Source organism: Trachypithecus francoisi, unplaced genomic scaffold (assembly GCF_009764315.1).
Source record: "Trachypithecus francoisi isolate TF-2019V2 unplaced genomic scaffold, Tfra_2.0 Lachesis_group12, whole genome shotgun sequence".
In the NCBI taxonomy this organism is placed as follows: Eukaryota; Metazoa; Chordata; class Mammalia; order Primates; family Cercopithecidae; genus Trachypithecus; species Trachypithecus francoisi.
In genome coordinates, this window is record NW_022681457.1 from 108,030,729 (window position 1) to 108,045,443 (window position 14,715).

At 55.7% G+C, this 14,715-nt stretch overlaps 1 protein-coding gene across 1 annotated transcript in view; it reads right to left on the reverse strand.

The window, feature by feature from the left end:
- The window catches only part of CROCC (ciliary rootlet coiled-coil, rootletin), a 57,492-nt gene that overhangs the window by 20,035 nt on the left and 22,742 nt on the right, over positions 1-14,715 (reverse strand). The window contains 13 exon segments of the mRNA XM_033228886.1: positions 1,270-1,429; positions 1,868-2,106; positions 2,699-2,842; positions 3,231-3,365; positions 4,143-4,322; positions 6,761-6,930; positions 8,978-9,105; positions 9,381-9,574; positions 10,882-11,112; positions 11,428-11,501; positions 11,504-11,573; positions 12,208-12,352; positions 13,845-14,027. Coding sequence (XP_033084777.1) covers positions 1,270-1,429; positions 1,868-2,106; positions 2,699-2,842; positions 3,231-3,365; positions 4,143-4,322; positions 6,761-6,930; positions 8,978-9,105; positions 9,381-9,574; positions 10,882-11,112; positions 11,428-11,501; positions 11,504-11,573; positions 12,208-12,352; positions 13,845-14,027 — 2,053 coding nt within the window.

The window sequence follows — 14,715 nt, forward strand, 5'->3', positions numbered from 1 at the left end:
AGCCAAGATCGCGCCATTGCACTCCAGCTTGGGCAACAAGAGTTGAGACGCCGTCTCAAAAAGTAAATAAATAAATAAAATAAAAATAAAAATTTTAAAAACTTTTTTAAGAGACAGGGTCTTGCTTTGTCACCCAGGCTGGAGTGCAGTGATGTGATCACAGCTCACTGCAGCCTTGACTTCCTGGGCTCAAGGGATACTCCCACCTCAGCCTCCCGAGTAGCTGGGACTCCAGGAGCATGACATGACAACTAGCTATTTTTTAAATTTTTTGTAGAGACTGGTTCTCACTATGTTGCCTGGGTTGGTCTTGAACTCCTAGGCTCAAGCAATCTTCCCATCTTTGCCTCCTGAAGTATGAGATTAAAGGCATGAGCCACCACAGCTGGCTAATTTTTTGTATTTTTAGTAGAGACAGGTTTTCACCATGTTGCCCAGGCTGGTCTCGAACTCCTGGGCTCAAGCAGTCCACTGGCCTCTGCCTCCCAAAGTGCTGGCATTACAGGCGTGAGCCACTGCGCCTGGCCTGGTTGTGATATCTCTGGGTGAGGACAGCAGGTGCTTCTTCAATGCGTGCTGCTGTTCATGAGTTTGGAGATCATCTAATTCACAGGTCAGCAAACTATAGCCCACAGGCCAAATTTGGCGAGTCTCTTATTTCTATAAGGGTCTGAGCTAAGGATTTTTTTTTTTTTTTTACATTTTTAAATCGTTGAAAATGGATCATTTCTAAAGGAAGAACAATATTTCTTGACACATGAAAATGACAGAAAATTCACATTGCAGTGTCCCTAAACAAAGTTTTACTGGAACCCACACCCCTCTGTTCATGTGCTGTTTGGGGCTGCTTTCTCACTACCCCGGCAGAGCCAAGTAGCTGCAATAGAGACTGTGTGGCCGGTAAAGCCGGAAATATTTACCATTTGGGCTCTTTACAAAAAACAATTTGCCAACCTCTGACCTAGTTCACGAAATCTCTACCTTTTGTTGTTCGCAGATTCCTCTGAGAACTGAACAAGGACACCAGCTCCTCTCCTTGGAGAAACGTGAGCCTGAGCGTGCACACAAATGCACGCAAACTTTTGCACAGTTTCAGGGATTCAAGGATTCCTCAAAGCCCATCCATTCACACCAAGGTTAGGTGAGAGGGCGAGTCAGAGTTCAAGGCCCTGGTTTTACCTAGGGGGAAACGTGATTCCAGAAAGGGGGAGCTACTGGCCCTAGGACACACAGCAAGCCCTGGGGCAAAGGGTGGCGCAGGGAGAGTACCTGACGCCGGAGCTCCTGCAGCTCCCGCCGAGCCTCCAGCCGCGAGCGCTCCACCTCCTGCAGTCCAGTTCGCAGCTCCCCGGCCTCCTTGCCCACGGCTGTCCGTGCCTCCTCTAGGAGTGCCAGCTTCTGCTCCTTGTCCTCATTGGCAAGCTTCAGGCTGGAGAGGGCAGAGGTCAGGGGCTGCCCTGGGTCCTGGGAGTAGTCAGTGGCTCTACACAAAAGCAGCCTCCTCCAATTCCTGGAGTGGGTCAGACACTGCCCGCCTATGCGGCCTCTCCCAAGAGCTGAGCCCTCCAGGGCTGGGGCCCAGGCCCTCAGCTGAGAGGGGTAGACTAGTGACTCCAGGAGGAGACCTGGTTTCCAGGGTGATGAGGCAGGTGGATCTGAGTCTGGACCCAACCCTGCCCACTGCCCCTCTGCCCCTTTCCCCAATCAACAGGGAGGAAACCTTCCTAAAATAAGGCAGGTGCCAGGCTCTGCTTAGGAGACAGAGAATTCGTATGTGGGCAATTTCCCCAGAACCTTGGGGCTGAAGTTAGATTTCAGGGATAGGATTCCATGAGAACTCAGGGCTGGTTCCCCTGCGACGCCCCACCTGATGCGCTCGCTTTCTGCCTTCTTCACAGCGGCCCGAAGCTCCTCGTTGGAGCGCCGCAGGGCCTCGCGCTCCTTGGCGCCCTCGCCCAGGCTGCGCCGCAGCTCGCCTGCCTCCTGGCGCTGCACCTCCCGGCCCTCCTGGCTCTCACGCAGCTTGCGCTGGGCCTCCAGCAGCTCCCGCCGCAGCCCATCACGGGCATCCTCCAGCAGACGCAGCTGGGTCCGAAGCTCTTCTGCCTGTGAGCACAGCAGGTGTCCCCAGGCCAGCGGTCAGGGACCACCCCTCAAGCTGGGTCTTGTATCCCAGATCCCTGGCCCCGGGGAGCCTGCCCCATCCCTCTGCTATGCTGAGACCGCAGGCTGTGAGTTATCATTTGAGCAAGGCGTGCTGCAACCAGTCATGTTTTCACCTGAAGTCACCATCAGTCAGGACTGTCCTGAGCACACCAAGACGGCAGAGACCCCACTCACCCCTCCTTGAGGCCAAATCCCACCTGTACTCAACAGGTGCTTCACAATGCTTGCTAAATGCCACCTGCACACAACAGGCCCTTCACCATGCTTGCTAAATCCCACCTGTACACAACAGGCGCTTCATCATGCTTGCTAAATCCCACCTGTACACAACAGGCGCTTCACCATGCTTGCTAAATCCCACCTGTACACAACAGGCGCTTCACAATGCTTGCTGCCTCCTTTCTAAGTGCTATTCATTGGTCCTCACGTGCAGGGAGGAATCTTATACTCTTCCGGTGCCCTGGGGAACTAGGCCCCCAGGCACATAGCGCCATTTAGGGTATGCTGCTCAGAAGAGGGGGCGGCTGCTCACCTCGCAAAGACAGGAGTCCCGCTGCTTGCCCAGGTCTCGGGCCTGCTCTTGCAGCCTCCTCACCTCCTGGGCGTGGGCTGCAGCAGCCTCCTCCAGCTGAGCCCGTAGGTCCCGCAGCTCGGACGTCAGAGCATTCACGGTGCTCTGGGACAGAGGGGCTCCTCAGACTTGGTCCTGCTGTGTCCCCAAACCCTGGCTCCTCCCAACCCGCTTGGTGCACTGTCCACCTTCAGCTCTAAACATGCCCCCCCACCCCCCCGCCACCTGCTGGCCTGCAGGACCCTCTGCCGCCCCCTGGATGCATAGTGAGTGCTGCCCGTGTAGCCAGGCTCTCCCTCAGGCCAAAAGGATTCATCAGGGCAGGGCTGAGCCACCTCCCTCAGATGGGGGCTCCCAAAGGAAGGGCTAAACCTCCTCTCCCACAGCCTGGAAGCTTCTCCAGGACGGGGCCATGCCTCCCCGTGGTGGGAGCTCCTCAGCCAGGGATGTGCCTCTCTATGAGACGGCAGCCCAGCTGCCCAGCCCGCCCTACCCGGTCTTGCTCCTGCCGGCTCTGGGCATCTCGTTTCTGCCGCTCCATCTCCAGGGAGATGGTGGCCAGGCTATGCCGTGTACCCATCAACTTCTCTGACAGCGCCGTCTTCTCAGACTCCTTCAGAGACAAGGCCTGGGCAGAGGCAGGGGACAAAGGGCTTGGGGGATGGGCTGGTCCTGGGGGTATGCTCAGGCTTCTTCCTGCCTGGGAAATGCGCCCACTGTGGGCTTAGAGGCCTGAGTGTGCCACCGCAGGTGGACCCAGGGCAGACGTGCAGCCCTGGAAAAGGCCACAACGGCAGTCACAAGAATCCCGGACATGGATACCACTCATAGAGCTCACTAACCTGCCACAGCACCCTGACAGCAGAGTCTTTCATTCTACCCATTTTACAGATGAGGAAACTAGACTCAAGGAGGTAAAGCGACTCGCCCAGATACACAGCTAGTGAGGAGAGGAGATGGGCGCAGTCTGCCCTTTCTCTGTTATATTATAGAAAAGTTAGGGACTTGTAAAAAAAAAAAAAGAAAGAAAGAAAAGTTAGGGACTTGTTATTTGTGGGGACGGATCAGCTGATGCCTGTGGGCATTGTGGGGACTGCTCAGAAGGCAGCCCTGAGGATCCATGCCTGGCCTGGGTGGGATGAGGCATGGGAGAATACGGAACAGCTTTCCTGGTGTCACAACTGTCACTGTCACTCAGTGAGTGCTCACTGTGTACCAGGCATGGAGCACAGCAAGGCCTCACAAACCCTCTTCTAATCCTCCCGTCCTGCAGGTAAGGAAACAGAGGACCCCAAGAGGGCAGTGGCCTGCCCCAGGGCTCTTAGCTGCCATGTGGCGGAGTAGGGTCCACCCCAGAACAGGAGCAGCTCAGAGAGCAGCAGAGGCCACGCCAGGGCTCACGAACCTGCTGCTTCTCGCTCTCAGCCAGGAGGAGGCCCTCGTCACGCTCCTGCTGCAGGGTAGCAATCTCCTCACTCAGCTCTTCCTTCTCGGCCTCCAGCCTGGCCAGCAGCTCCTCCTGCTCGCGCTGCAGCTGACTCTGCAGCTGGGCCCGCTCGGCCTCCAGCTCCCGCCATGCTGCCTCCTAGGGGGCCAGGACCGGACGCGTGTGACACACCAGGAGGGCCCCAGGCAGACCCCACAAGACATCAGGGCAGCAAGAGCCATCTGGCCCCCATACCCTCAGTGACAGGGAGGGTGACCAGGTAACTACAAGGGGGTGACAGAGACACACCAGGGCTTTCTGAAAGTGCCAAGGGGCAGCAGTGGGCTGGCCTGGTGGTCCGAACATGGTCCCCTAAGGAGGGACAAGCAGCTGTCAGCCAGGTAAAGAGAGAAAGACAAAGAACCCAGGCCAAGAGCACAGCTCCTGGAAAGGCCTAGAGGATGCAGGGTGCAGAGGGAAACGGGACGCAGTGAGCCACAGTGCCAGAGCCCCAGGCAGTGGCCGGGCCAGGCCAGGCTGTGTGGGCCACAGGGATTCTACGGACAGTGAGGGGAGTGGGGGAGAGGACTCGAGCCAAGGTGACAAGGAGCAATCTGATTTTTAGCTTAGGGGATGTTCCAACAGCTGTGGAAGAGGGATTGGGGTTGGGATGGAGGGGAGTTAGGATTGGCTGTGACGAATGAATGGGGTCAGGGGTCGCCAGAGGAGCTGGAGAGAAGAACACAGACTAGGGGACATTAATGAGGCTAAGCCAGGCAATGCAAAGGGCAAGAGCAAGGGGGAGGTCACAGGAGTTTAGATCCCTGGGGACTGGAAAGGCGGGCAGGCAGAGCCCATAGGCAAAGAGCAGCCCACCTGGGGAGCCCGAGGGTAGGTGCCTGCCTTTTTTTCTTTCTTTCTTTCTTTTTTTTTTTTAGATGGAGTCTTGCTCTGTCACCCAGGCTGGAGTGCAGTGGCGTGATCTCAGCTCACTGCAAGCTCAGCCTCCTGGGTTCATGCTATTCTCCTGCCTCGGCTTCCTGAGTAGCTGGGACCACAGGCGCCCGCCACCATGCCTGGTTAATTTTTTTGTATTTTTAGTAGAGACGGAGTTTCACTGTATTAGCCAGGATGGTCTTGATCTCCTGACCTCGTGATCCACTCACCTTGGCCTCCCAAAATGCTGGGATTACAGGCTTGAGCCACTGCACCCAGCCTCTTTTTTTTTTTTTTGAGACGGAGCCTCGCTCTGTCACCCAGGCTGGAGTGCTGTGGCGTGATATTGGCTCACTGCAATCTCTGCCTCCCAGGGTCAAGCAATTCTTCTGCCTCAGCCTCTCGAGTAGCTGGGACTACAGGCACATGACACCATGCCCAGATAATTTTTTGTAATTTTAGTAAATACGGGGTTTCACCGTGTTAGCCAGGATGGTCTCGGTCTCCTGACCTTGTGATCTGCCCACCTCGGCCTCCCAAAAGTGCTGGGATTACAGGCATGAGTCAGCATACCCGGCCAAGCCGCCCCTTCTTTAAGAGCTTCACCGTAGCTCATGCCTGTAATCCCAGCACTTTGGGAGACCGAGGCAGGCAGATCACGAGGTCAAAAGTTTGAGACCAGCCTGAGGAACATGGTGAAATCCCGTCTCTACTAAAAATACAAAAATTAGCCAGGTGTGGTGACGTGTGCGTGTAATCCCAGCTAGACAGGAAGCTGAGGCAGCAGAATCGCTTGAACCCAGAAGGTGGAGGTTGCAGTGAGCCGAGATTGTGCCACTGCACTCCAGTCTGTGCAACAGAGCGAGACTCCATCGCAAAAAACAAAAGAAAAAAAAGAGTTTTATCGCCACCTGCTGGAGAAGTATGATAACAACCACCCAAGGCCATGGGGACTGCAGGACGCACGGCATCCCCTGGAGCCATGCAATCATAGCCTGCACCTCTGTTGGAGGTAGCCCTGTCTAGGATTTGGTGGCCCAGGGCTCCTGTCCCGAGGGCCACTCTGGAGAGCATGCCAGTGCCAGCAATAATAACTTATGGAGCATTTGCTAAGTACCAGTCACTATGCTAAGCCCTCTATGTGGATGGTCTCAGTTCATCCTCAATATCTTCCACTATCCTATCCCTATTTCTACAGGTGGAGAAATGAAGGCACAGACACCTTGGGTAGCACCACCAGTAAGTGACCAAGATTACATTCAAACCCATGCAATGTAACCCCAGAGTCAGTATTCTAGTAACTTCCCTGGCCCCTTGCCTTTCTATATACTCAGGTCTGAGTGGCCCTTCATATGCAAACAGTACTTAGCAAATGAAAGTGCTTTCCTGCTGTACGTTAGGTCAGTATTTCCCAAATGTGGTTGTGGACCCTCTGCATCAGGATTACCAGGGCTGGACCAGATTTGGGACCTGGGAATCTGCATGTCTAATAAGGACCACAACCTCCCCCCCTGCCTGCCCCCCAAGTCCTCCCAGCTGTCCCCAGGGCCTCCACAACAGAGAGGAAGTCCCATTTCACAGATGTAGAGACCAAGGCAGAGGAAGAACGACGTCGAGACACTGGCTCAGAGTCCTGCCCACCCCTCCCCAGCTGCCTGAACCTTTTCACGCTGGAGTCGCTGCAAGTCCTCCTCGTGGGCTGCCCGCTGCTCCCGCAGAGAGGCCTGGGCCTCCCGCTCAACCTGCACCAGCTTCTGGGCCATCAGCTCCTTGTCTAGACTGGCTTTCTCCTGTGTAGCTATTATTTGCTGCCGCAGGCCCGCCAACTCTCCTGCACAAGAGGAATGGAGGAAAGGGCAGGGTTGGGTTCAAACTTTTCCTTGGGCCAGCAGACTTAGGCCAGGTGAGCCATATGGGCAAAATCCCAGAGGCAGAGGGCCTGCCTGGCAGCTAGTTTGGGTCCTCTTGAAGAAGTGGCTTGCCCTCTCTGGGCCTCAGTTTCCCTATCTGCTACATGGGCCCACTGGCCCTGACCCCTTTCCTGCCTACCTAGAATGGCATTAAAGGCATAAAATGACTGATGAGAAGGCCTCCCAAATGGGAAGGATGCCAAAGATATAACAACCCTAGGCCAGGCGCAGTGGCTCACACCTGTAATCGCAGCACTTTGGGAGGCTGGGGCAGGTGGATCACCTTAGGTCAGGAGTTCGAGACCAGCCTGGCCAACATGGCAAAACCCTGTCTCTACTAAAAATACAAAAATTAGCCGGGTGTGGTGGTGGGCGTATGTAGTTACAGCTACTTGGGAGGCTGAGGCAGGAGAATCGCTTGGACCAGGGAGGCAGAAGTTGCAGTGAGCCGAGATTGCACCATTGCACTCCAGCCTGGGCGACAAGAACGAGACTCTGTCTCAAAAAACAAACAGGCTGGGCCCAGTGGCTCATGCCTGTAATCCCAGCAGTTTGGGAGGCTGAAGCAGGCGGATCACCTGAGGTCGACAGTTCGAGACCAGCTTGACCAACATGGTGAAACCCTGTCTCTACTAAAAATACAAAATTAGCCAGGCGTGGTGGCACATGCCTGTAATCCCAGCTACTTGGGAGGCTGTGGCAGGAGAATTGCTTGAACCTGGGAGGCGCGGAGGTTGAGGTGAGCCGAGACCATGCCATTGCACTCCAGCCTGGGCGACAAGAGTGAAACTCCGTCTCAAAACAAACAAACAAAAAACAACCCTATTACTGACTGAGCACTAACTATAGGTCAAGCACCCAGCTAAGTATTCTAGACATAACTTCATTTTGTCTTCATAATATGCCTAGGTAGTTTATCCTCATCCCCATTTAACAGATGATGAAATGGAGGCTCAGAGGAGATCAGCAGCGACTTCCCAAAGCCGCACAGCTACACATAAAGCATCTCCTTTTTTTTTTTTTTTTTTTTGAGACGGAGTCTTGCTCTGCCACCCAGGCTGGAGTGCAGTGGCCGGATCTCAGCTCACTACAAGCTCCGCCTCCCGGTTTACGCCATTCTCCTGCCTCAGCCTCCCGAGTAGCTGGGACTACAGGCGCCTGCCTCGTCGCCCGGCTAGTTTTTTGTATTTTTTTTTTAAGTAGAGACGGGGTTTCACCGTATTAGCCAGGATGGTCTCGATCTCCTGACCTCGTGATCCGCCCGTCTCGGCCTCCCAAAGTGCTGGGATTACAGGCTTGAGCCACCGCGCCTGGCCAGCATCTCCTTTAAGGACTGACATAAACATACCTGTCAAACGTCAACTATCAGTATTAATGGAAATGACTACAGGAAATGGAAATGGTATAGCCACCATCTCAAAACCATCTCCCAGGTTGGAACCCACCAACATTTCCCTTCCTGGTTCTGTCTGGCTCAGGTGTACATGGACAGGAAAATTAATTTCCATGACCCAAGTAGGTGCTTAGTTAATGTTAGGTGAGCAGAAAGAAGCCCTGAGTTCAAAGACTGGATGGGGAACGGTGTAGGGAAGCGGGGCTGGGATTTTGGGGCCAAGAGAGTCATCTGAAAACCACAGATAACTCAGACTTTCTAACAGGCCTGATGACTGCAGTTACCATTGACTCAGCCAGGCACCATGCCACGGCCTTACACGCTTTTCCCACGTCATCCTGGCAATAGGCTTAGAAGGTGGGCACTGACACCTGTAATAGATGAGGAATCTGCAGCCCAGAGAGGAAAGAGGCTTGCTCAAGGGAAGGTCAGGTCTAAGTGGTGGCACAGAACTAGAACCCAGACCAGCTAGACTCCTACTCCAGTGCTCCCAACTTCTGTGAGACCCCAGACCCTGGGAGGTTGCAGTCTGGGCTGGAGCCTGGTGTTCCCCCCAAGTCCCCAGCCCCTCGTACCAGTAAGGGTCTCCTTGGCCAGCAGCAGGGCCTGCCCCTCGGCTTCCAGCTGCTCCCGGCGGGCCTCAAGCTGGGCCAGCTGCCGCTGAACCTCAAACAGGCTGCCCTCCAGGGCTTCCTTCTCCAAGCTGCAGCACATACAGTCCCTGAGGCCCTGGGACTCAGCCTCCCTGGCCCCAGGAAACTGTGGATCTCAGGGAGTGGCCAGGCATGGGCCAAGTGCCAACCTACCTGCCTGGCCAGGTCCACACTCCCTGGGGAAGCCTGAGCCACAGCTAGGACATGTTGGCAAGCCAGACTCCTTAGTAACTGCCCCTGGGGGCCCATGCCTGGGTGTGGCTGGTCATGGTGTGGCCCCGGGAGGACCCCCCCAAGGCGGGTTGGGCAGAGCCCAGGGCCTTACCGCAGGCGCGTCGCCTCCTCTGACAGGGTCCTGCCTTCACGCTCCGCAGCTGCCAGCTGCACAGCCAGGCCAGCGTGCTCCTTGGCTAGCGCCTCCTTCTCCCGGGCCGCTCGCTCCAGCGCCTCCACCTGCCGCTGGGCCTCCCGCCGGGCCTGCTCCAGCTCCTGCTCCCGCCCGCTCAGCTGCCGGGAGAGCTGACCCCCACCCAGAGACTGAGCAGCACTCCCACCATCCCCCAGCTTGTTCGTCGTGCAGCACCCCAACTCTGGCAGAAGGCCTGGGTTCGAGCCCAGGGTCTGCCCTCATATGCTATATGTACTTGGGCAAGTCATGACCTTCTCTAGATCTGCAGTGCACGTGTGTACAAAAACAAGGGCCCGGCCGGCATGGTAGCGCACGCCTATAATCTCAGCACTTTTGCTGGTGGATCACTTGAGGTCAGGAGTTCAAGACCAGCCTGGCCAACGTGGTGAAACCCTGTCTCTACTAAAAATACAAAAATTAGCTGGGCATGGTGGTGCACGTCTGTAGTCCCTGCTACTTGGGACGCTGAGGCAGGAGAACAGCTTAAACCCCGGCGGCGGAGGTTGCAGTGAGCCCAGATCATGTCACTGCACTCCAGCCTGGGCAACAGAGCAAGACACTGTCTCAAAAAAAGAAAAAAAACAAAACCAAAAAAAACGAGGGCCGTCACTCAGCTTTGGGACTAACAAGTAACAGAACCCTTGTATTATGCTAAACTTGCAGAGAAATTGAATATAGAAAACAGACTCAAGTGCAGCTGCTCAGTAGGCCTCAAGGTGGAGACCTGCACCTTGCTCCCTGCACCCCCTGCCCCATCCTCTAGAGGCCCCTCCCAGTAACCCAGGGGCTCCAGCATAGACACTGCATGAAGGTCCTTGGATCCTTGAAATCCTAAGGTCTCTTCCAGATGTGATGTTCCCAAAAGTCTTAAGATTCCAATTCTAAAAGTCTTGACCTCTTATTAATCTGTATCATTATTATTATTCTCATTATTATTATTTTGAGACGGAGTCTCACTCTGTTGTCCAGGTTGGAGTGCAGTGGCACCATCTCAGCTCACTGCAATCTCTGCCTCCTGGGTTCAAGTGATTCTCCTGCCTCAGCCTCCTGAGCAACTGGGACTACAGGCGCCAGGCACCATGCCCAGCTAATTTTTTGTAGAGATAGGGTTTCACTGTGTTAGCCAGGATGGTCTTGATCTCCTGACCTTGTTATCCACCCGCCTCAGCCTCCCAAAGTGCTGGGATTATAGGCGTGAGCCACTGCGCCTGGCTAGCCCCATGTTATAGATGGGGCAACTGAGGTATGGGGAGGTTGGGCAGCTTGTCCAAGGTCCCCAGCTAGCAGAATGGGGCTGGATTTAACCCAGAAGCAGGCTCCAGAGCCTGTGACCTAACCCAGGACTGGATGCAGGGGGCTGGGAGCCCGGCCTGCCCCACATGCTCTCCACACTGCCCCCACACACAGCTTGGCCCACCTGCGCTAGCTGCTCCTGCAGCCGGCTGCGCTCATGGCGCAGCGTGGGGAGTTGCTGCTCCAGGGCCTCCTGGGCCTGCTCCGCCACTCGCAGGGAGCCCTCCAGGCCCTGCCGCGCCACCTCCTGCTCCAGCCGCAGCTCCTCCAGCCGCTCCTGCTCTTCCCGCGCCACTGTGGCCTCCTGCTCTGCCTGCCGCTGCCGGCCCTGCAGGGCGGCCTTTTCTTCCTCCAGCTGTGGGCCGGGTATGAGTGGGGCCTCATGAGCAGGGCGCCCCTCCCAGGACCAGGATGCCTTCTCCACCCACCCACCACCCACAATAAGGGACAGTGCCCTTGGGTGTGTGGGACACTGGGGAAGGGGAGATGAGGGCCCATGGAGCTTCTGTGCTTTGACGCCTAGAGAGGATAGACAGACGGAGACAGACAGAGAACCAGAGACAAAAAAGGAGGCAGCGGGCAAGACAGGTACAGGGCTGGGGCCGGGGTGCCTCACTGAGTGGGGAGGATGGGTGGGCAAGGCAAGTGGGCCCGCAGGTGCACAGCGTACCTGGGCGACAAGGCGGTTCAGATCCAGCTTGTCCTGAGCAAGGCTCTCATTGAGGGCGCTCAGCTTGGATAGGAGTCCTGCAGGGAGGCCTCCTCTGCCCTCAGCTTGGTCATGGAGAGCTCGAGCTCCACGCGGCCAGCCTCAGCCTGCAGAGTCAGGCCCTCAGAGATGAGGAAAGGCAGAAAGGTTGGGAGGAGGTGAGGAGAGACAAGAAGAGACCCAGAGAGATGGACCCTCGGAGACAGGGGAGGGGAAACAAGGAGGGGACACAGCGTGAGATGGAAAAAAAAATCACCGCAGAAAGCCTGCCGCGTATGGAGCCATTTAAAATCCACGCACCACAGAGCTGTGCAAAAATAGCTCAAGCTGTGGGCCAGGACCAGAGTTCAGAGGATCCCTGAGTAGGGTCTAGGGATAGCACTGCTCAGAGCCCAGGCTGCAGCGGACAGGGCCGGCCTCCCGCCAAGGAGTCTCTGGGCTCTCAGACCCCAGGAGCTGAGTCTCAGGCACTGGATGACCCTGAGCTATAGGCATTGTCCCCAGGAGCATCCACAAGAGCAGGGATATGGCCATAAAGAGAGGTCAGTCCACTTATACCTGGGACCAGAGGTCCAGAGGTCTGTGGCCTGCGACAAAGATCAGCCTGTATCCAGAAGGAGGGGTCAGTCTGTGCAGGCTCAGAGGTCTGCCTGACACTGGGACCAGCCCGTGCCAGAGCGAGAAGTCTTGGGGCTGGGGGTCAGAGGTAAGTTTGTGGTTGTGCAGCAAACAGGGACCCACCTTGGTCAGTGCCTCGGCCACCTCGGCCTTCTCGGCCTGCAGCATGTCCCGCTGCAGCGTGGCACGGCTCAGCGCCTCCCTCACCTCCACCAGCTCCTTGGCCAGGACTGAGCGCTTCCCTTCCAGCTGCTCTAGTTGTCTATGACTGTGGGACAGAGGACGGGCGGGTGGCCCATGTCACTTTCCTGCCCTGAACCTCCTGTAGCCAGCGAGATGCTGGGCCAGGGACCAGGCCTGAGGCAGGAGTTTGGAGAGAAAGAGCCTGACCCACAGGGCAATCAAGCCCACTACACTTAGCTGCATGACCCTGGGCCTCTGTTTTCACATCGGCAAAATGAGGTAACACTTGCCTTGTGACATTGTTTTTTTTGAGACAGTCTCACTCTATCACCCAGGCTGGCATACAGTGGCGCGATCTCGGCTCACTGCAACCTCTGCCTCCTGGGTCCAAGCAATTCTCCTGCCTCAGCCTCCTGAGTAGCTGGGATTACAGGTACCCACCACTATGCCTGGCTAATTTTGTAGTTTTAGTGGAGATGGGATTTCCCCATGTTGGTCGGGCTGGTCTCAAACTCCTGACCTCAGGCGATTTACCTGCCTTGGCCTCCCAAAGTGCCGGATTACAGGTGTGAGCCACCATGCCCGGCCTGCTTTAAGGATACAGACTTCACATGTGCTTAAAATGGTTCCTGACACATCTCCCCAAGGGCCTTCAGAAACAACAATAACATGCACCACCACAGTCTACTAAACACCATCAGCCATCACGTCTCAGAGAGGTAAGCAGCGCAGTGGGGAAGAGGTTAACTGTGAAGGCAGAATGCCTGGGTTCAAATCCTGGCTCTTCTACTAACGAGTTGTGTGACCTGGGGCAAGGGACATGGCTCCTCTGTGCCTCAGTTTACTATCCACAAAATGGAGATAACAGCTTCTACGACACAGAGTTATCATAGAGTTGAATGAGAACTGAATTCTTTTTTTTTTTTTTTTTTTTTTTTTTGAGACGGAGTCTCGCTCTGTCACCCAGGCTGGAGTGCAGTGGCCGGATCTCAGCTCACCGCAAGCTCCGCCTCCCAGGTTCCCGCCATTCTCCTGCCTCAGCCTCCGGAGTAGCTGGGACTACAGGCGACCGCCACCTCGCCCGGCTAGTTTTTTGTATTTTTTAGTAGAGACGGGGTTTCACCATGTTAGTCAGGATGGTCTCGATCTCCTGACCTCGTGATCCACCCATCTCGGCCTCCCAAAGTGCTGGGATTACAGGCTTGAGCCACCTCGCCCGGCCTGAGAACTGAATTTCTTAAAACGGTATCTGGCACTTAGTGAAATTAGTAAGGATATTATTATGATCATAGCTAAATTTTAAAAATACTATTGTTAATATTACTACTGTTATTTTAATTATTGTTGTTATTATCATCTAAGTTCTACCTTTTAACTAGTACTCTGATCCCAAGTAAGTGACACCTCCCTGAGCCCCAATTTCCTGAAATGGGTCTGGTTAGAAAACCCGACGTCAGAGGGGTCCAGATGGTAGGAGGCCCAGGACCCAGTGGGTGCTCCCTAACCCCCTGGGGGCACTGTCAGGGGATCTGAGGCACATCTGAAGGGCCCTGGCAGGCAGGCGAGATGCTGCTCACCTGCGCTCAAGCTCCCGGCGCACCCTCGCACCATCCTGCACAGCGTCCTCCTGCTCTTCCTCCAGCCGGTCCCGCTGGCGCCGCAGCTCCTCCTGGGCAGCCTGCAGCTTCTCCCGCTCCTGCCGCAGGTCCTCGGCCTGCTGCTGGGCCACCTGCAGGCTGTGGGCCAGGTTGCTCTTCTCCCTTCAGGACAAGGGGAGGGGAGCAGAGGGGATGCTGGGGCTGCGCTCTCCTGGGAAGGTGGCTGGCTGCTCCTCTAGCCATGAGCTACATCCTTCCATCTTCCAACGCACCTGCCTCCAAGGAAGCCTTCCCTGACCACCCTGCCCATGGCTGACTCATTTCACTCACACCTTCCAGCAGAAGAACCTGGCTTTCCTTCTCCCCAGCCCATCCATTTGGAGTGGATGGAGGTGCTAGCATTATCTCCAAGCACGCTATCAGGTAGGCAAGGCTAGGCTCCTGGGACACACGGGCAATTGTGCCCCCAGCTCTGCTAGGCCATGTGACCAGGAAATGACCCCTATAAACCCCATGCCCCTCAATTCTGAGAAGCCTGGTAGAGTTGAGTCTGCAGATCCCACAGCTTCCTGCTACATAGGTACATGGTGGCCACAGCAGGGGAAGGAGGAGAAGGCAGCAACTGGGACCCCAAAGACTTGCTGTGAGCTGCCACTTTCTCACTGGCAGTAGGTGCAAAAAACTTCACGACATGATTTTTTTTTTTTTTATTTCCCGAGATGGAGTCTCACTCTGTCACCCAGGCTGGAGTGCAGTGGCGTGATCTCCCCTCATTGCAAGCTCCGCCTCCCAGGTTTACACCATTCTCCTGCCTCAGTCTCCTGAGTAGCTGGGACTACAGTCACCCGCA